The sequence below is a fragment of the Trematomus bernacchii genome, unplaced genomic scaffold (genome assembly GCF_902827165.1).
Source record: "Trematomus bernacchii unplaced genomic scaffold, fTreBer1.1, whole genome shotgun sequence".
NCBI lineage: Eukaryota > Metazoa > Chordata > Actinopteri > Perciformes > Nototheniidae > Trematomus > Trematomus bernacchii.
In genome coordinates this window covers 1,050,286-1,072,378 of record NW_022988058.1, presented here as the reverse complement: position 1 = coordinate 1,072,378, position 22,093 = coordinate 1,050,286, and the positions used below count along the sequence as shown (strand labels likewise).

Sequence of the window (22,093 nt, the reverse complement as noted above, 5' to 3'; positions counted from 1 at the left end):
TTTCTACAGCATAAACTGTGCAACAGTACAGTAGGCCCACACAAACTGCAGAACACCGGGGCTTTGGGAACACTGATTTCATTCCCATTTAACCTGTTAAGGGGCTTTTTTCCCCCGTTTTTTTTTCTCACGAAACTGTGTCTCAGGGCTTCTTAAAATGTAATAAACTATTCATGTGTCCTACTCAGAGGAAACGCATCTAACTGATGATATGAACCATGTTTACCGAAACAAAACACAAGTCTCACAAGAAGCGTCTAAATGAGCCCTGAGCGAAAAAATGCTAACGCACTCTAGGTATAAATCAATCGATATACTTATCGGATATGCACAAACAAGCTTACAAGCTGAGATTCCACAGATTCTAGAAATATAATCATCGCTGAGCGATCAGAACTCGCGACAGGGGAAGCAAATACAGACATCACAAGACGTAGCTTTAGGTAGCAAAACATGGAGATATGCTCACCTTTTGCAGAATAACAATTCTGATCAAAAACGAGAAAAACGCAGCTGAAGGTTAATCCATAGGTTAATCCAATGTGTCTGTCACTTTGAAAAATGATTGATGATCCATAATTCCAAAACGGAGTTTTCATTAGCTGCTAATGGTAGCTTCCAGAGTGTATGACAGCTTCCTGTTTTGTCTCCTTGGATACGAGTCCAAACAACTCACAGACTGCACCGGGCGCTCACGTCGGAGCCCTGTGACCATCAGATTTGACAACGCTGATTGGCTGAAATTATGTTTCAGCGGCATAGTTTAAAGATAGCAACAGTTGGCTTCTGCTGCACTTGCTGCCCTCTCGTCTGGGCGCTGTGCATAGCACCCAGACGAGAGAGGGTAATGATACACGGGCAAGGCCAGGCAGGAAACATGTGACTTATCAGTAACTTTAGACATCGTAACACAATTTTAAACGAGATTTTATTGTAGATTATACATTTTACTGATACCAATTATATAATATTTACCTTGTTTATTAAAAATTAAAATTAAATTAAAATATATATTTTTTAAATATATATATTTTTTATTTTTAATGTGGGAAGAGGGGGGGGCGGCGCCCCTATGGGCCGGCCGCCACTGCATGTGCTACTATCGATAAAAGGAAACCTATCATGCTATATTTAAATGATATATTGTAGGGCCATACCTATACAAGGTATATTTATACGTTTCTGTTTTCGAAATACCAAACAGATCATGCATTTTAGCCATGCCTCATTTCGCTCTGTGTTGTTTGCTGTCTACGGGTCTGATTTTGTGAGCTGCAGCTGACCACGCCCCCCTACAGGAGAGGTGAGCCATGCTCTGATCAGCTGCTGGGCTGTCAGAAGAGGGGGAGAAAAAGAGATCTCCGTCCTCCGTGTTATTATAGGCCTATAGAGTCGTTATTCATTTGTGTCAATAAATAACAAAGAAGACCTTTGACCGGCACTTTTCAAATTTTGTCCGGAAGATTTAAACTTTAACGGACATCTTGACCGGCGAAAGAAACTGAAACTCTGCCGCACGGTCCCCTTGTTCCTTGGAAGAGGCGGAGAGGTGGGTGTTTGTCATCTGCTGGTGGACTAACCGGAGAGAATTACAGTGCTTGCCTCGACAGGGAGGGATTGCATTGCATTAAAGCAGCGGGAGCAAACGCCTGCCTCGGGGAGGGAGAAAGAAAGCCACAGCGGAGAATAAACAGAAGGGTAACCATGGTAACCAAGTCTTCTTCGCTGCTTTTGTGGCAGACTACAGCGCCACTTACAGGCCTGGCATATGTACTACAGCGTTTCCAGCGCTTTCGAACGGCAATGGCCGTGGCTGTCTCCTCCTGATTGGTGGAGTTGGCCCAATAGCCGTAGCGCCACCGTCCTGACGTCAGGTCAGTGTTCAAATCTGGATCAGTTTTTATCAGATCTGTTGCAGCCCCTTTTTTAGAGATTTGGGTATGGAGGAAAATAGAGAGGGTTGTGTTTTCTGACACTTGGTGAGTTCCCTGGAACACCGGGGACACATATTCATGTATAAAAGACGTACAAAAGTGCATTTTGCATGATAGGTCCCCTTTAAGTATGATGAGAGTGTTCAGCCGGCGACCCCCAAAATAACAGTACCAGAGACTGGCGACCCCCGACGGGCTAGTGATCTCCAGTGTGCAGGTCTCCCTTGAAAAAGAGATCAATGATCTCAATGGGATTTCACCTGGATAAATAAAGGTTTTTGAATTGTGCTGGGCAGTGTGGCTGCGGAGGGAGCCGAGGGCACCGCCGGAGGAGACGAGCGATGACAGCAGCATCACCGTGGTGCAGAACGGGGAGTACCTGGGCACGGCGCCGCTCCCCGCACAGACTGAGGGGACTTGTTGCACGGAGCCCATCACCGGGGAAGCTGCCGGACCGAGAGTTTGATCCTGCCTGCGGCGGGAGAAGGCGGTCTGCTCGGCCTGCCCTTGGCTCCCTCCTTAAACAAATAAATAAAAACGTTTTAAATAAAACATTCATCTTAACAGATAAGATTTGATCATTTATTTTAAACGTCAGGCCTACAGCATGGCCACAAACCCCATCTAAAAACAGATGCTCTGTCCTAATTACCTGATTGCATCTGTTATGCCCCACATATGGGGAAAATATCAGACAAGAAAACAGACACGTTGTTAGTTTGCTTCAAGTCCAATGTATTATGGCAACCAACGACATAGAATAGAATAGGGTCACTCTCACTGAAAGAATAACTTTTACCACGTTTTTACAGACAATATTGAGAGTAAGCGTATTGTGCCTCCTATGTACAAGGTTAACATTGAAAGTGACGATGATATGTCCCAATGCGTCTCAATGTACATGTTACTCCAGCTGCCTATCAGTTTACTCCACCCAAATTGCGCGTTCCATGGACAGACGTGTAATACACTCAAATTACAATAGATGGAGCTCTAGACTAATTTATAAAATTTGTAAAAATGTTGTTAACACTCTGGGTGTGTGAGACGAGTGAACCAAAACATAAAACCTCCGCAATTAAAACAGTTTAATCGAGTTTGAGCACTAATATACCCATGTTTTGAACACTTTAGCGGGGTAAACATGTTATCTTTTCACTCTGGGTGTGTGCTAGAAGTGAAACACACTTAAAACCTCCTGAATTAAAACATTTCCCACGACTTTAAACACTAATGTGCCCATGATTCAGACACTTATTCCTGGGTACATGTGTTATCTGTTCCCCCCTGGGTGTGTGTATGTCTGCCTGTGAGTGTGATATGCTGCTTAAAGCAGTGATTCTGCTGTTTTTAGTTTCTTGTACATTTAACAAATTAAATATGATTAATATGTACATTGTCCTGTCTATACTGACACGTTTATGTCCATAACTCAGTGTTTATTGAGTCCAATGTACACCGTCTAAAAACGACTGACTAAATTAAAACAGTTCCCCCGACTTTAAACACTAATGTACCCATATTTTGCCCACTTATTCCTGGGTTAATATATTATATTTTCTCCCTGGGTGTGTGTGGCACCATCTGGTGGAACATTTGTGAATTACACTAAAATCCAAAACTTTAATGTTTTTTTATCTTAGCGAAATAATGGTTTAATGACCCCAATGTAATGATCATTTATGATTCTGCAGACGTTGTCTACACGTGTATCACAACGGCTTATTTTTAGAGTGATTTGGAAAACTCGGTTAGCAAGGTTTTTTTTTGTCAATATGAGATGCACTGTTTTCATGTCCCATGTACATGTCTGTACATATGGCCTCACGCACTACTAACACAGAGATAAATAGTAGCAGTTCTTCAATACATTAAATTAGAAAGCTGACAGTCATATTGCTAAATATCTAAATGTAACTTTTTGCATGGAAAAACCCCTCAACTTCACTGATGTGTAGGTGATCTAGTATTTAGTATTGTTTAATGGAATGTATATCAGTGTATTAAAGTAAATACTTCATTTATTTAAACCAATATCTTTCTTGATTCTTTGCACAGTATGAAAAAAGAGTATTTGTACCTGTGCTGAAGTTCACTGCTGTGAGGAGTCCAGTTCTGTCTCTCACTCTCTGGTCCAGGCTGTCTGGATCACCTGGAAACGTTAAACAAACAGATATATGTAAATTACCATGTGTACAAAAAATATAACTGATTGTCTTCTGTTGAACATGTTGCATTGTGTATTGTCCTTGTCAGGGTCCTTTTTATTTTACTGTAACTTTGGAAGAACAAATTAAATGCAATGAATAAGCTTAATTTTAACTGAAGCACACATAACGTCTGATCTAATATTTTTAACAAATCATCCCTAAAAGCATTGAATAGGCTATTCATCGTCCTTAAATCAGGGATGCAAACTCATCAGGTATGAAAAAGGTGACAAGGATCCGAGCCCCCCGACCCCACGGAATATCGGCTTTAAAATGAGGAATAACAGAGGATTTTAGCAGTCAGAACAACTAAAGCAGCAGTGTTAATAATAACAGAAATGCCAAAGAGTCACATCTAATAGAAATATATAAAAGCATTTATTTTAATTGTGTAGCAGTCAGTTTATACTGTTGAGCATTTTGAAAATGTATTTTCATGCCTCTGTGCAAGGCTTAGTCTTTCTATCTGTATAGCCACTGGTGTAAAGTAACTAAGTTCATAAACTCAAGTACAATTTTGAGATACTTGTACTTTATGCAAGTATTTCAATGTTTTGCTACTTTGTTCTTCTTCTCCTCTACAGTTCAGAGGTAAATGGTGTACTTTTACTCCACTACATGTATTTAATACCTTTAATTACTTCACAGATGTGGATGAATGATGTGAAATATAATCAAGTGTTAAATCAGACTTGAGTTCCACCTGGAGTAAATTCACAAGCTACCCTGCAGTATACAAAGTCATTCAAACTAGCTGCACCTTTACCAGCTTTGAGAACACTTTAATGATCAATCATTATAAAACATATCATATATATTATTCTGAAATGGACCAATCTGCACAATGACTACTTTTACTTTTGGTACTTGAACTATATTTTGATGATAATACTTTTACTTGAGGAACATTTTGAATGCAGGACTTTTACTGTAACAGAGTATTCCTACACTCTGGTACTTCTACTCAAGTACAAGACCCGAGTACTTCTACTTTTACTCTAGTACAAGATCTGAGTACTTCTACTTTTAATCAAGTACAAGATCTGAGTGCTTGTACTTTTACTCTAGTACAAGATCTATACTTATACCACCTCCGTTTATAACCTATGAAAAAAGCTATTAGAAAACGAAGGCTAAAGCTAACGTTAGCAGATATGTGATGCTAGTTAGCTAGCTCAACGATAATATTGCTACAGGAAAACTTTTCAGTGCACATCACGCTCTGCCGCTCCGACAGGGAGCTCTGCTCTGAACACCTGAACGGCCCGTTCTAACAGCTGTTCACCAGCGGTCCAGTCTGTGTCACAGTGACTCCAGACCACACAGTTAATATTAACGAACGCACCAGTAGGTAATGTAGCTGCTGAAGCTAGACCCTCATCCCGGAGCAGCAGAGCCTTATGATACATCCATGAGCAAAGCCGACAGGCAGGAAGACTCGAGCACACAGCTGGTGCTTCATTATAATATATAAAAAAAGTACACCATGCGTGTCATGATGGCACATAACAGCTCGCAGCCGCAGATAAGTCCGGGTCCCAGACCCCCCCATACCCCAAAGATATTGTTATTGCAGATCGACATGAATCACACAAACGACTTATTTTGGATTGAAAACGGCGAATTTTGCCGAAAGGTGACAAGTTTGCATCCCTGTTAAATGCAGGCATTAAGTTACATGTTCACGTTCTACAGCCACAATTAGTCGGTTTCACAAGTGTAATGAAAATCAAATAAATAGTAAGTATTGGTATTACAATACTTACTATTTATTTGATACCAATTTGGTAATACAATTAATAAAAACAACAAGGTTTGGGTTCGTTCTTCAGATTTGACGTTAACGTGTAAGCTCAATAATGAACTCCAGCTCAACAAACCATATTGTAATATAGTAATCATCTCGAAATATGACATTAATAATTGTAATATACGCACATCTTATTGTGAGGTTGATTTCACATACACTACGCTGCTATTCAACACTATTTGACGTTAGCTTGCCTACATAGTGCATTTAAATTAACCTTAGCGATGCATGCAGTTACCTACATAATCAAATATCTCTCTAACTTACAAGGATGACCTTATTTTACCAACCTCAAACAGAAGCCATTTGTTTACAGTATTATCCCACTTAACACTTCTCTATTTCGATTCAACTTGGAGGCTACATTAGCATCGTTAGCACGGATGTAGCTAGCTACCACTGCCTCACGCTAACCCAAGCCTTACGATTCATTACGTAGCTGATTAAAATCAAAAACACATAAATAAAGTACTCGAATTTCACTTACCACAAAACCACATTATTGCACCGTCTGTTTTAACCGCAGAGCGAGTCACGATAGTCCGATAAGCATGAAGAACACGTTCAAGTTGGGTTCCCCGAGTGCGTGCCTTTAACATCACGGAGCTTCGTCTTCTTCTTTGGTGTTTATTGGCGGTTGGCAAACCAATTTGTAGGTGCATTACCGCCACCAACTGGACTGGAGTGTGGACAAGAGACTATGCAGATAACAATAAACACTAGAAAATGCATTTCCTGCAGAAAATACGTGCGAATGCTGTAAACTGTGAACATTTGTGGCTGAATTTAGCTGAAAATGCAGAAAAAGCTGAATATGTTATTAGCTGAATGGTAGCTGCTTTAAGCTACAAAAATGCAGAAAAAGCTTAATATTTAAAAGAAAAGGTTTAAAAAAGGTATAAACTACAACATGTATAGCATGGGTCGGCAACAGGCGGCCCGCGGGCCATTGTTGGCCCGCCAGCAATAATATTTGGCCCGTAATTTTGAGAATAAAAAATAAAAAAATATTTTGAGAATTCTTTTTTTTTTTTTTTTTTTTTACAACATCGGACCGACAGTTGCACATATAGACTATAATGTCCGAATAGAGAATCTACCTACACCTGAAGAATGCTTATTGTAGTTTTATCTATGTTGAGAATGAATGACATACAGCACAGGCATAATCAGGCAGCGGGGTGCACTGACGTCAATTCAAGTACTTATTTAAAGGACACCTATCATGCTATATTTAAATGATATATTGTAGGGCCATACCTATATAAGGTATATTTATACGTTTCTGTTTTCAAAATACCAAACAGATGATGCATTTTAGCCATGCCTCATTTCGCTCTATTTGCTGTTCTCCAGCCCTGTTTTTGCAGGGGGCTGATACTGTGAGCTGCAGCTGACCGCGCCCCCCTGCAGGAGAGGGGAGCGTGCTCTGATCAAATCAGAAGAGGGGGAGAAAAAGAGCTCTCCGTCCTCCGTGTTTTATTATATTATTATAGGCCTATAGAGTCGTTATTCATTTGTTTTAAAGCTCAATAAATAACAAAGAAGACCTTTGACCGGCACTTTTCTAATTTTGTCCGGAAGATTTCAACTTTAACGGACATCTTGACCGGCGAAAGAAAACCTAACTGAAACTCTGCCGCACGGTCCCCTCGTTCCTTGGAAGAGGCGGAGAGGTGGGTGTTTGTCATCTGCTGGTGGACTAACCGGAGAGAATTACAGTGCTTGCCTCGGGGAGGGAGAACAAAAGCCACAGCGGAGAATAAACAGAAGGGTAACCATGGCAACCATGCGCGGGAAGTCTTCTTCGCTGCTTTTGTGGCAGACTACAGCGCCACTTACAGGCCTGGCATATGTACTACAGCGTTTCCAGCGCTTTCGAGCGGCAATGGCCGGCTGTGGCCCAACCCCACATTCCCCTGATAGGTGGAGAGTTGGCCCAATAGCCGTAGCCCCACCGTCCTGACGTCAGGACAGTGTTCAAATCTGGATCAGTTTTTATCAGATCCGTTGCAGCCCCTTTTTTAGAGATTTGGGTATGGAGGAAAATAGAGAGGGTTGTGTTTTCTGACACTTGGTGAGTTCCCTGGAACACCGGGGACACATATTCATGTATACAAGACGTACAAAAGTGCATTTTGCATGATAGGTCCCCTTTAACTATTAAATACATTGAGTTTGAGTAAAATACTTGGTTACTGATTAATTTAGGTTATAATATATTAAATAAATTGCAAAGCAAAACATGCTGTAATTTATTTATTTTGTATTTTTTTTAAGGTTTTCAACCTGAAAGAATCCTAATGTGTCCTTGAAAAGTTGAAATAAAGAAAAGGAAAAAGGATTCCAGTTGTCCATGCGTCCTCTGTTGCCCCTCAAGCCTCTCAAATGTGGGCAAACACTCAAATAAATGCCAAAAACCCAGAGAACTTGACAATATTTATCAGAATAAAAGTATGTTAAATAACACTGCTAGTTAATAACTCACTCAGTGGAGGCTCGTCCATTGAAGAAAGGGAGGACCATCCTCCCTAAAATTTCAGAAAAAAATAAACTTTGAAGAGAACAATAAATACACCTCAATTTAAAAGATAAGTCTGTTAAAATACAGATAATAGCGCCGACTTTTAACATGGGACTGAAATGGGGCTAGAGACGACGAGCCTCCCTTTGGGCGGGTCTTTCCAGAGGCTCTGGATTGGGCGCCTATATCATCAGTGAACCAATCAGCGGATCTGACTGCGCATCAGAGTGTTGGTGGGGAGGGTTATCAGCGATATCAGAGTTTTTTCTGAACCGGGGAACAGGGGCGCTGCGCCCTCTTACCAAAATCAATTCCTTGAATTAGGCTTTGATTATGTTCTGGCCCGCCATCTTGTGGCTCAGCAAAAAATTGGCCCACGGCCAAACTTACTTGCCTACCCCTGATGTATAGCCTTGATGTCCTGAAATAGCTGAATAATGTAATAGTTGAATGGTTTCTGCAGCTGAAAATAGGCTGAAGGAGTTAAATATCAGATGTAAGTAGTAGTGAATGAATTTGTATTAAGATGATAAAAGAAAGTAAAAAGGCTTGGGAAAGCAGCAGAATATTTGAACTGCAAACTTTTGAACTCATGAGGCACTATTTTTGGACACTTTTTTCATTTTCATGCATTTTTCCATGGATTAATTATTTTTGTTTGTTTTACTTTTTGGGCATTTTCACCCAGTTTTGGCCACAGTGTTGCCTGGAGGATAGGACCGAGATATGACAGACTCTCTGGCCGCCTCACAAGTCACTATTGTCACTTTCTTTGCTTTACCCCGGTTCTATCACTCTTTCCTCCTTTGACCATACAACCCTGCTGGGGTGGTGCCTGGTTCCGGGGCACCCCAAACCCTCTCATGGTCGGGGCACCATGCATTGATGCATCGGACCCAATGTTGCCATCACCAGCCCCGCGTTGGTGCGGAGGTGGGACCATCCAACCCGGTGGTAACCTAAGCCCTCCCTTGGTCTGTGCACCATGAATTGATGCATCGGACCCAATGTTGCCATCACCAGCCCCGCGTTGGTGCGGAGGTGGGACCATCCAACCCGGTGGTAACCCAAGCCCTCCCTTGGTCTGTGCACCATGAATTGATGCATCGGACCCAATGTTGCCATCACCAGCCCCGCGTTGGTGCGGAGGTGGGACCATCTGATCCGGTGGTAACCCAATACCTCCCTTGGTCCATGCACCATGAATTGATGCATCGGACCCAGTGTCGCAATCACCGGTCACGCTAACGCATATAAACGGAGAACTAGAACATCATTTTGATCAAATTCATTGTGTGTGTTTCAGTAAGGATGTCATCCGAATGCCCGGTGTGCAGACTCTTCTATCTGGCGTTGAACAAACACCTTAAGCACAAGCATGCAGTGCGGAACTTGGAGGAGAGGGGAATCCTCCTGAAAATAGCCAGTGGAAGGATAAATGTTCGGACCAAACCCTGTCCCATCGCTGGGTGTTCGTACGCTGGGAAGAGACTGGACCGTCATGTAAAACATGACCACCCTGAGTTCTCCCGACATGAGGCACATCAGGTCATGGCAAGGCTGAAGCATAGTGTGGCACTGCAGTTGCTCCATGACCTCCGTGAGACTAACCCCATCATTGGAATGGCTACATCATTGGATATAGACAATGAGGAGGAATACCCTGGGCACCCTCCACCCTTCTCCCCACATACCGAGTGTGACAACGAGGACTGCAGGCAGGTGATGCTGGAAAATGTGGCATTGAGGGCTCAGAAGGATGCCCTCAATGATGAGGTGAAGACCCTGCGCTCCAGGCTGAAAAAGGAGCTAAACCCAGGAAGCAGAGTGCTGCTGTTCTTGAGGAAGAGGACGAATGTATACGATTTAAGGGCCTGGCAATCCCAAGTACCTCCGGCATAAACACAGTAGCCTCAGGCAGCAATACCCCTGTGAAGAGCCCGGTGAAGACTGTCATGCTTGCAGTAGCCTCCGGTAGCGAGACCCCTGTGAAGAGCCCGGTGAAGACTGTCATGCTTGCAGTAGCCTCCGGTAGCGAGACCCCTGTGAAGAGCCCGGTGAAGACTGTCGTGCAGTCCCCAGTAACCTCCGGTAGCGAGACCCCTGTGAAGAGCCCGGTGAAGACTGTCATGCTTGCAGTAGCCTCCGGTGGGAAGAGACCGGTCAATAACCCATGAAAGGCACTGTCGTGGCTTCCTTCCTTGTCTTTCCATTAAGCCACTAGACACCTTAAACAGACTAACTTGTTTCTTTCCTCACAGTTTGAAGTGTTGCTTGGCCTCCGATGGTTTAGATGATGTTGCGATGTGTTTGCTCAAAATAAAATAACAAACTTTTGCACATGCAACAAAGGGCTTTACAATATTCAAAAGAAATAGGCAAAACTCAAATAAAATAACAAACAACTTAGGTATTCTTTCTTTCTTGATAATGCTTCATAACTTAAAGGGTACTTGTACGATTTGTATGTACATGTACGTGTACGGTTAAAAACTGTTCCTCGACGACGTCTCTCAACAGGTTGCCCATCATTGTGGCTTTAGCGCAGGCGCCGTGGGAATTGTAGTCCTTTATAGTGCGTTGACTACAGACGTCACAATTATACACAAACTACGCGTCGGGGGTTGCATGTTATGTGAAAGGTGACCAAGATAATGTTGTGAAAAATGAAAAAAAAACCTGAGAGGACTTCTAAAGTAGCATCTTGAATGCTTGAATTACATGTCTGAGTGTAAAAAAAATACACGACTGGTCAAAAATCATTCATGGTCTGATCCAAGAAGCTCTGTGAAACTGTGATGCTTTGCAGAAACTTTATTACACAAATAACATATATACTCAAAATATTACTCTTGCAGCAAAAAGTAGGGTGTCAAAATAAAATCTGATTGCTCACACTTAACTGCAACATCGGAATTGCAATTTCTAGGATATGCAATTCAAACAATATACAGATATAATAGATATGGATAGAAATGGAAATATTTCATCAGGATCTAAGTATACTAGATGCATTTTAAGAATAGGCAATGAAAGATCGAATGTAGTAAAACCATAGAAAACAGAAGTAAAAAGTTTTCTTTTTTTTTCTTTTTTGAGGTGTGCACTGTGAACTTGTTTTATTAATTCATTTTTGCATTGCGACTCAAGCACTTGATTCACAAAAAAACGTACATTGAATGTTGCCATTACGTTTGAAATAACATGTATTTTGCCATCTTCTTGGTGTTCTATTCATGTCCATACATTTTGAAACGTGATCAATTCATAATTTTTTATTTCACGGTAATTATGATTTAAAAATGTTGAGAAACTATTGCAGTCTGAAGCGTGCCTTTCAACGGACCCCTGCAAAAAGGTTCACAATAAACAAAAAATCACACAGCTGACAAAGAGCAATTCATATCCAGATTAACATCCACCACACAAACACTTTTTTCATGTTTTAGCCCGTTTGCAACACATCATATCATTTCAATCACGGCTTACCATTTAGCAAATGAAGATGCTTAAAACCTTTATTTCTTCAAATTTAAAACAAAAACAGCTGGTTCCATGTATGTTTGTAGCCACACAGACACACACACACACACACACACACACACACACACACACACACACACACACACACACACACACACACACACACACACACACACACACACACACACACACACACACACACACACACACACACACACACACACACACACACACACACACACCACACACACACACACACACACACACACACACACACACACACACACACACACACACACGACATCAATAAACTCAAAAAGACATCAACAAGCTCAAAAAGCAGCAGCTGTTTTAATCCCATAATGCATTTTGTAATGGCACATACAAAGAAGGCAGAACATTCAGCATGAAATGGTATTAAACTAAAACATGAAAAGAAAAAGACTCCAAACTGGGCCTTGGACAACATTCTAACGGAGATGAAGAGAGTGGTATGAGTGGTGGTCAAAAGAAAGCAAAAACGGTGAGCTCAAGAAAATACAGCAAGTTATCTTTCGTTTGGATTTACTTTCACCGGGGATCCTGATGCACCGACTCCGTTATGCTTGGTGTCTCGGGAAAAGTTGTCATGGTCCCAAGCGAGCTTTTCAAGCATGACTGCTATAAAAACTAAAAACAGAGAGACTGCGAGCTGTTGAGGAAGAGCTTTGTGTGTGCCTTTCTTCAGTTCCTGCCAGGATATCAGCTTTGTGTTCATCTAAACACTCCCAGGTTTCACACTGAGTGAGTATAAATAAATTGAGAGAGCATAAATAAATTGAGAGACAATTGACTAATTGTCAAATTTACAATGACAATTAGTCAATTGTCATTGTAAATTTGTCATTTTGTTACACTTTTGGTTGGTGGTGGGACTCAAGATTTCTTTAATGTAAAAAATGTGCCTTGGCTCAAAAAAGGTTGAAAAACACTGGCTTAAGCCATTGGGAGATTTGGTCTTGTTTTAAGGCTGGATCTAAGGCCAAATCATTAGAGCTGTGCTAATGGTTTTACTCAATGCAAGTTTGATTTGGGGAAAACAATCTTTCATAGTGAAATGTGTGAAATGAATTACCAAGACCACGCTTTATCAAGACCACGATTCAATTACATTAATGTTTAAATTATCTTTATATACAGCACATTTTTAAATATATAAATAATAAGATTGGCAGCTTTACAACGGTTAGACACGTGATGAAAAGCATACACTCAGCACTGTAAGCAGGAGCTTGGTGACTGGCCAAAGAGTCTAAGAGGGGGGGTGAGGCGGCGGCAGAGCGGAGTACTCCTCGTTCTCCGAGTCGCTGCTGTCAACATCGTGTCTGTCCTGGTCGCTGCCCTCAGTGCTCAGCTGGTCGAAGCCCTGGCGACTGTAACCCTTATGCGACGCAAAGAAGTTCCCCAGGTTCAGACTGCCCACAGCTTTACCTGAACACACGGGCAAACACAATCACCAACCACCAAATGATGAACAGTTTCACAAATACAAATGATTCCTTCTCGTGGAGTATTAGGGATGATGTTCAGGTTCTAAACTACAGGGTTCTTACACCTTTTCCAAAGTCAAATTCAAGCACTTTTCAAGCATTTTCAAGGTGCATTCTCAAGCTTTTCAAGCATCTTACAGCTGTTGTAAATTACATATTTATATACTCATACTTATACTCAAATGATTATTTCCCTACCTCACATTAAATCAGATGTTCTTTATGCTATATAAACAACCAAATGTGTGTTTCATAATAGCATTCTACATGAAGATGAAAAATTAAAAATGTTAGAAAAGAAAACTAAGTTTAATATTTCAAAATGAGTGACCCATCTGTACGTAGACTGGGCATCCCATATAACCTGGCTGAGCCAATATAAAACAATCAGCCAAATAACTTTTCAATATATTATTGATTACTATTTTTGAGGTACTTTTAGGTTGGCAGTAAACATAAGTCAGAGGTAAATGGTGTACTTCTACTCCACTACATGTATTTAATACCTTTAGTTACTTTACAGGTGTGGATGAATGATGTGAAATATAATCAAGTGTTAAATCAGACTGTAGTTCCACCTGGAGTAAATTCACAAGCTATCCTGCAGTATACAAAGTCATTCAAACTAGCTGCACCTTTACCAGCTTTGAGAACACTTTCATGATCAATCATTATAAAACATATCATATACAATTATTAGGGATGCTCCGATCGCCAATTTTGGAGCCGATCGCCGGAATCAGTATCGGCCGATACCGATATCGCTCTCTTTTCCTCTCTCCCCCTCTCTTGACAGCCCGTCAGTATCTCCTGCAGCTCACTGATCCAGTAATGAGCGACCCGACAGTGAAGAATAAATATATTTATAACTAGTTTAGCTTGTTCCAGAGGTAGATCAAATAGCTAAGTGTGTTAGGTCTAACTCTTAATTTGTGTTCTGCTCCGCTCACCGGTCCGTCACAAGCGGGTGGAGCTGCAGGATTTCTGCTTCACACACACGTTGCATACCGCTATTTTACTGTCATTTTCGGACACTTAAAATACTGCCAGACTAGTGAAGCCATTTTGGCGAGCTTGTTTTGCCGCGCACAGAGAAAAGTGTCATGTATTTTACATGCAACGATAGCCTAATCTAAAATGCTCTACTCTGGCGTACCTTTCATGTGGTGTGTGGCTCGTCAGCGCAGACTCTCGCATCGTTATTGTTGCACACTTTGCAGGAGGCTACTCTTGGGCTTCGCTTGACCCTCGTCTTAGCCATGGCTTGTATTTGTCTTCTGCTAGCCAACGCTCGTTGAAACGGCAACCTCCTGGCATACTGTCATCTATCACTCTCATCAGAATGCCCAGGTCACACACGTAACAAAAACACTTGCCGGTCACGCGTATTGCGCGGGAAGGTCGGAGCGGAGCTGTTTTATGTAAAAGCAAAGCAATTAAGCGCGCTCAGACTTCTTTATTTTCTTTTAATCTAAAAAGCGAAGTAAAGCATTTACAATTTCAAGCACTTTATCCCAAATTCAAGCACCATTCCCAAAATTCAAGCACTTTTCAAACCTTGAAAACACCTCGTACAATTTCAAGCATTTTCAAGGATTTCCAGCACCCGTACGCACCCTGAAACTATTAATTACAGCTGATGGGAAAAAAGGCACTATTTTGAAAACTAAAGAAATTCTAATTATTATTTCAAGAGGAAATAGACAGAAGACGGACAGGAGGTTAACACCAAAGGGACACGGTAAGACTGGTTCATGGAAGTTTCAGTAAACCAAAATAATTGAATTAATTTGGCTGATTAAGCAAAATGTACCTACATTTGATTGATTTTGCTAACTTATAACTTAACTTATGAGGCAATATACCTAACCTCTAGTGAGGGGCCCAGCCCTTCGTATATTTTCACCCCTGGCCTAGATGCTTAGAAGGCATTTGATAGAGTTGATTTGCATCAATTTGTTTTATAAAAATCATAAATCAATAATAAGAGTTAATGGTCATTGTTCTGATTTGTTTAATGTAGAGAGGGGTGTGAGGTAGGGCAATTTAATGTCACCGCTTCTTTTCGCACTCAGTATTAGCAGAGGCTATACGCCTAAATATAAAGATTCAAGGAAGAGCGGATATGGGAGGGTTAATATACTAAATAGCCCTTTTGCGGATGACATTTAGCTTTTTATAAAACACTCACTCCCCTCATATTATTTGGAAGGGTGGAGACGATAAGAATGAACCTGCTTCCATGATTACTCCTCCTATTTCAATCTCTTCCTGTGGGAATTCCAACCTCCATCTTCAACATGTTAAATAAGTTAATTTCTACTTTTATTTGGCAGAATAAGTGACCCAGAGTAAGACTTAAACTCTTTTTTCCTACCTAATGATAAGGGAGGCTTGGGCTTGCCAAATTTAAAACATTTTAAATGGGCTGCTCAGTTAACTGTAATAGTGGCCTGGATTAGAAAATACAAGAAACAGGATGGGCACAAGGAATTAATAGTCAGTAATGGAAAGAATTTGATTGGAAGCTGAAGGTCAGGAATTGAACACTCCTTTCATAATGTCTAAGTATGAACAAGGACCATTGGTTGCGTTATGCTGGATGAAATTTGGAAAAATAGGGGACACTATACATATTATTTGGGACTGCCCAGCAATTGAAAGATTTTGGAAATCGGTTAAAGAGGACATTTCAATTATACTTGAAGCGCCTGTCCCAGTAGTTCCTATGTTGTTCTTACTTGAAGCTAGATGTACAGAGACATACAATACAGACCAGAGGTACAACTTACGGATACTCTTATTGATCGCCAAGAAGATGATAACTGTGAACTGGAACAGGCAAAACCTCTGACAATAATTCAGTGAAAGCACAGACTTAAACAGGTTTACACAATGACTGCAAGTCTACAAATAAAAATGGACTCCTTTACCCAAAGTTGGAATGGTGTTGAAAGATACCTGGTTGTCTCACTAGCTGATAAGGATAGTTCTAACTAAACTGTGTTAAAGATTAATAATATGAGAACTGTCTGGTCTTTGTACAAATATAAATTATGTTGTATTATTAGGGTCTGAGACCTAGGTCGGCGAAGACCCTATTGAAATCGGTCGCGCAGCGACCGATAAACCTGCGAAAAACACCCAAAAACAGGGAAAACGACCGACAAAAGCACAGAAAAGGTTCGGAAATAGTGACGGCAAATAGTCCGCGCGAGCCCAGTCACGTGGGCTTTCACGTAACCGAACGAAACTCGCTAAGCATATCTAAGGTGCGGAGACAAACAAAAAAGCCTCTTGGAGGGGTATAAAATAACGTACAGGAAGTCGGCCATTTTGAATTTGGCGTCGAAAAAGGCGTCAAAAAACGCGATTTATCGCGTTTTTCGTCCTCCGCACAAAATCTATCTTCTCCCAGGGACTTTATCCGTACGACTCGAAATTCGTCGGGTAGCGTCTCGAGACATGGGCAATTCAAAGTTATCACGGAACTTTTTTTCTTTCGCACGGCGCAGCCGTTATTTAGCGCCAAAGTTTGCGTTTGCTCGATGCTAGGCCCATCCTTCGCCATGGAACACGATGATGTCATAACACCAACTGACATGCTCAGAACGCCACCAAACTTCACATGATGGTTAACACTGCGGCCCTGAACAGCTCTACGTCAAATGTGATGTTACTTAATATGGTGTTACCATGGCAACGAATCCCTCGCCATAAAACACGGTGTCGCTCTAACTCCAATGGACACGGTCCCATCGTCCCCCAATCTTCACTTTTATATCACCGGTCCATGCCCCAACAGCTCTACGTGAAATCTGAGATCTCACCGTATGCCGTTTCCATGGCAACGCATCCCTTGCCGTAAAACACAATGTTGTCTTAAGTCAATGAAAAATGGTCCAAACTGCACCAGACTTCAGATGACAGTTAATGGTCCGGCCCTCAACACCTCAATATGACAAAAGTGAGTTTTCCTCAAAAGCTGTTGCCATGGCAACGAATCCCTCGCCATAAAACACAAAGTTGTCTTAAGTCATTGGAAAAGGTTCCAAACTGCACCAGACTTCAGATGACAGTTAATGGTCCGGCCCTCAACAGCTCTACGCCAATTATGGGATGTCATCATATGCTGTTGCCATGGCGACAGATCCCTCGCCATGAACAACGGTGTTGTCCTAACTCAATGGAAAAACTTCCAAATTGTACCAGACTTCAGATGACAGTTAATGGTCCGGCCCTCAACAGCTCTCCGCCAATTATGGGATGTCATCATATGCCGTTTCCATGGCAACGCATCCTTCGCCATAAAACACAATGTTGTCTTAAGTCATTGGAAAAGGTTCCAAACTGCACCAGACTTCAGATGACAGTTAATGGTCCGGCCCTCAACAGCTCTACGTGAAATCTGAGATCTCACCGTATGCCGTTTCCATGGCAACGCATCACTCGCCATAAAACACGATGTTGTCTTAAATCAATGGAAAAGGTTCCAAACGGCACCAGACTTCAGATGACAGTTAATGGTCCGGCCCTCAACAGCTCTACGCCAATTATGGGATGTCATCATATGCCGTTTCCATGGCAACGCATCACTCGCCATAAAACACGATGTTGTCTTAATTCAATGGAAAAGGTTCCAAACGGCACCAGACTTCAGATGACAGTTAATGGTCCGGCCCTCAACAGCTCTACGTGAAATATGAGATCTCATCGCATGCCGTTTCCATGGCAACGAATCACTCGCCATAAAACACGATGTTGTCTTAAGTCATTGGAAAAGGTTCCAAACTGCACCAGACTTCAGATGACAGTTAATGGTCCGGCCCTCAACAGCTCTACGCCAATTATGGGGTGTCATCAAATGCCGTTGCCATGGCGACAGATCACTCGCCATCAAACACAATGTTTACGATACTGCTGTAAATCCCATGTACGTTGTCCGATCGGCCTGAAACTTCCCACGTTTGCCAACGGCCGAGTCCTCGAGACACCTACACACACACCTCGACGTGCGGACAACAGCCTGCGGATCGTGGAAGACCCGCTCAACGCTGCTTGCAGCTTTAATTATTATTAGGGTCTGAGACCTAGGTCGGCGAAGACCCTATTGAAATCGGTCGCGCAGCGACCGATAAACCTTTGACCCCCGCAACATATGTGAAAACTCACCAAATTTTGCACGCGCGTCAGAAGTGGTGCAACTTCAGATGTGTAATTGGTTCCGGAACTTTGCGTCAAAAATTGCGTAGGCCACGCCCACTTCCGTTTTTAACCTAAACTCCCCCCACTTTAACTTTCACGTAAACGAACGAAACTCGCTACGCATATCTAGAGTGCGGAGACAAACCAAAAAGCCTCTTGGAGGGGTGTAAAATAACGTACAGGAAGCCGGCCATTTTGAATTTGGAGTCGGAAAAACGCGATTTATCGCGTTTTTCGTCCTCCGCACGAAATCTATCTTCTCCCAGGGACTTTATCCGTACGACTCGAAATTCGTCGGGTAGCATCTCGAGACATGGGCAATTAAAAGTTATCACGGAAGTTTTTTTCTTTCGCACGGCACAGCCGTTATTTGGCGCCAAAGTTCGCGTTCGCTCGATGCTAGGCCCATCAAACGCCATGGAATACGATGATGTCATAACTGAAACTGACATGCTCACAACGCCACCAAACTTCACATGATGGTTAACACTGCGGCCCTGAACAGCTCTACGTCAAAGTTTATGTTACTTAATATGGCGTTACCATGGCAACGCATCCCTCGCCGTAAAACACAATGTTGTCTTAATTCAATGGAAAAGGTTCAAAACGGCACCAGACTTCAGATGACAGTTAATGGTCCGGCCCTCAACAGCTCTAAGTGAAATCTGAGATCTCATCATATGCCGTTGCCATGGCAACGCATTCCTCGCCATAAAACACAATGTTGTCTTAAGTCAATGGGAAATGGTCCACACTGCACCAGACATCAGATGACAGTTAATGGTCCAGCACTCAACAGCTCTACGCCAATTCTGGGATGTCATCATATGCCGTTTCCATGGCAACGAATCACTCGCCGTTAAACACGAAGTTCTCTTAAGTCAATGGAAAAGCTTCCAAACTGCACCAGACTTCAGATGACAGTTACTGGTCCGGCCCTCAACAGCTCTACGTGAAATCTGAGATCTCACCGTATGCCGTTTCCATGGCAACGGATCCCTCGCCGTAAAACACGATGTTGTCTTAAGTCAATGGAAAATGTTCCAAACTGCACCACACTTCAGATGATGGCTAGTAGTCCGGCCCTCAACAGCTCTAGGTGAAATCTGAGATCTCACCGTATGCCGTTTCCATGGCAACGCATCCCTAGCCGTAAAACACAATGTTGTCTTAAGTCAATTGAAAATGGTCCAAACTGCACCAGACTTCAGATGACGGCTACTAGTCCGCCCCTCAACAGCACTATGCCAATTATGGGATGTCATCATATGCCGTTTCCATGGCAACGCATCCTTCGCCATAAAACACAATGTTGTCTTAAGTCATTGGAAAATGGTCCAAACTGCACCAGACTTCAGATGACGACTACTAGTCCGCCCCTCAACAGCTCTACGCCAATTCTGGGATGTCATCATATGCCGTTGCCATGGCGATAGATCACTCGCCATCAAACACAATGTTTACTGTATGATACTGCTGTAACTCCCATTTACGTTGTCCGATCGGCCTGAAACTTCCCACGTTTGCCAACGGCCGAGTCCGGAAAACTCCTGCATGATACCTCGACGTGCGGACAACAGCCTGCGGAGCGTCGAAGACCCGCTCAACGCTGCTTGCAGCTTTAATTATTATTATTATTATTATTTGTATTTATTTTGTCTCTCTGTATTTATGTATTTCTTTATATTCATTTGTATTTCATTTACATTATAAAATGATTTGCTGTACTTAGTTTTTTCATGTAAATGTGGGTCATCTGAATGGAAAGTTCTATGTCACAATGTCTTGTGATATGAAAAATTAAAACAAACAGTTAAAAAAAAGAAAGAAAAGAAATGTAGTATTCAGTATTTCTGAATTGAAATATTCTGAATATAATTTGAAAATGGGAATCCTGCCCAGGTCAAATACAATATTCAGTGTGTAAAAGGTTTTATTTTAGTTATCATTAATGACTTACCTCTTATTTTCCCCCAGATTCCTCCCACAGAGCTGGGTTCGGATTTTACCTCACATCGGTCTGCAGACAAAAAATATTGTATTCTATGATATTGAGCGGAATTTAATATTAAGAGCACCAAAGACCTGTTTTAAAATGGTATTATTATAACGTTTTATCTTTGTAAACTTTTCCAACATTGACCTCAACATGAGATTCAAACACCCGGTCAAGATGTGTGCTTTTTTTGTCCTCTCAGTGGGCACACTCTGCTCACACTGACATGTGCTTGACCTAAAGGTCACACATTTACAACACTGGGGTTTGGCCAAAAACGACAACGGATCGTGGCCTGAATAAAAAAACTGATTCAACAGTGTTTCACAACCAAGCATAGCAGCCTGAAGAAGCACCAATTCACTGTCTTTCATGACGATCTGAACTTAAATCCTGACCTGCTACAGACCACACCCACAGCTGTAATGGTAACGTTCTCTTCTTTTGAAAAAGTGTGATCTAATCAGGAGCTAACACAATCTATAAATGTATAACCACAATCTTAGACATAATTTATTTCAAAGCCAACTTTTCACTGCTCTGCTAAGGCGATTAACTCCTTTAGTCTCGGTCCTCAAAGTGCACACATCCTACAAAAGACTCCTGTCAGGCTCAATGTAAATGTAATGTAATTCTTCCTTTATTTGGTAGATTCAACTTCAAAGCTTTGGGCTTATACATACTGTTTTTCCTCCAGCAGATGAAGAGTCCAGTGGAGAGCAGCAGCAGCAGAGGGACGAGCAGCAGGGTGGTGATGATGGCTGGCAGAACAGCCTGCCCCCTGCTGGGCTGAGCTGCACTCTTCTTCTTCTCTGCTGCTTCTGTGTAGGCTTCATGCCGAGCCACAGTTTGCTTCTCTTGGACGGCTGCTGCCTTCGACATGTTGTGCTCCGGCCTCAGTTTAGTCTGGACAAACGTCTCCATTTCTATTTAGAGAGAAAGTATGTTAATAACAGGGTTTCATTGATGCCTGATTTCAGGCCCTCTTATTATCATTATAGTATTAAAACTGTAACATTTAAAAATACACACCTTCAAGTTCTTGAACCTCGATTCCAGCTTTCTTGACAGACCGATGTAACTCTGAAAAATGAAGATGGAAAAAAATGTAGGTATTTGTTAAATCCAGTAGTGGAATAAGACTGCACAGTTTAATAACATAGAACATAGAATTGGAGGATGAATGGTCACACACACATGCATACAGCACACACAGTGAAAGTTGGTCTCTGCATTTAACCCATTCTAGTACAGGCAGCTATTGTACAGCGCCCGGGGAGGTAGACAGGTAGACAGTTCATCTGCAGAGCCACTACAACTAAGATTTCATATTAGGGATGTAACTATGCATCGTGAATCGGTTAAAAATCGGTACAGATGCGTTAAGATTAAAATCGGTTGA

The 22,093-nt window shown here is 41.9% G+C and overlaps 1 protein-coding gene across 2 annotated transcripts in view; it reads right to left on the bottom strand.

Annotated features, from left to right (window-relative positions):
* Window positions 1–12,288: 12,288 nt before the first annotated feature.
* Window positions 12,289–22,093, bottom strand: part of pam (peptidylglycine alpha-amidating monooxygenase) — a 96,411-nt gene continuing 86,606 nt past the window's right edge. Inside the window, exons 22-25 of one of the 2 annotated variants that reach the window (XM_034120228.1) lie at window positions 21,724–21,774; window positions 21,375–21,617; window positions 20,656–20,715; window positions 12,289–13,431 (exon numbers count right to left, since the gene is read on the bottom strand). In XM_034120228.1, coding sequence (XP_033976119.1) covers window positions 13,253–13,431; window positions 20,656–20,715; window positions 21,375–21,617; window positions 21,724–21,774 — 533 coding nt within the window. In that variant the 3' untranslated portion in view covers window positions 12,289–13,252. The remainder of the gene's footprint in view (window positions 13,432–20,655; window positions 20,716–21,374; window positions 21,618–21,723; window positions 21,775–22,093) is intronic. The other variant, XM_034120229.1, reaches the window with a different exon arrangement.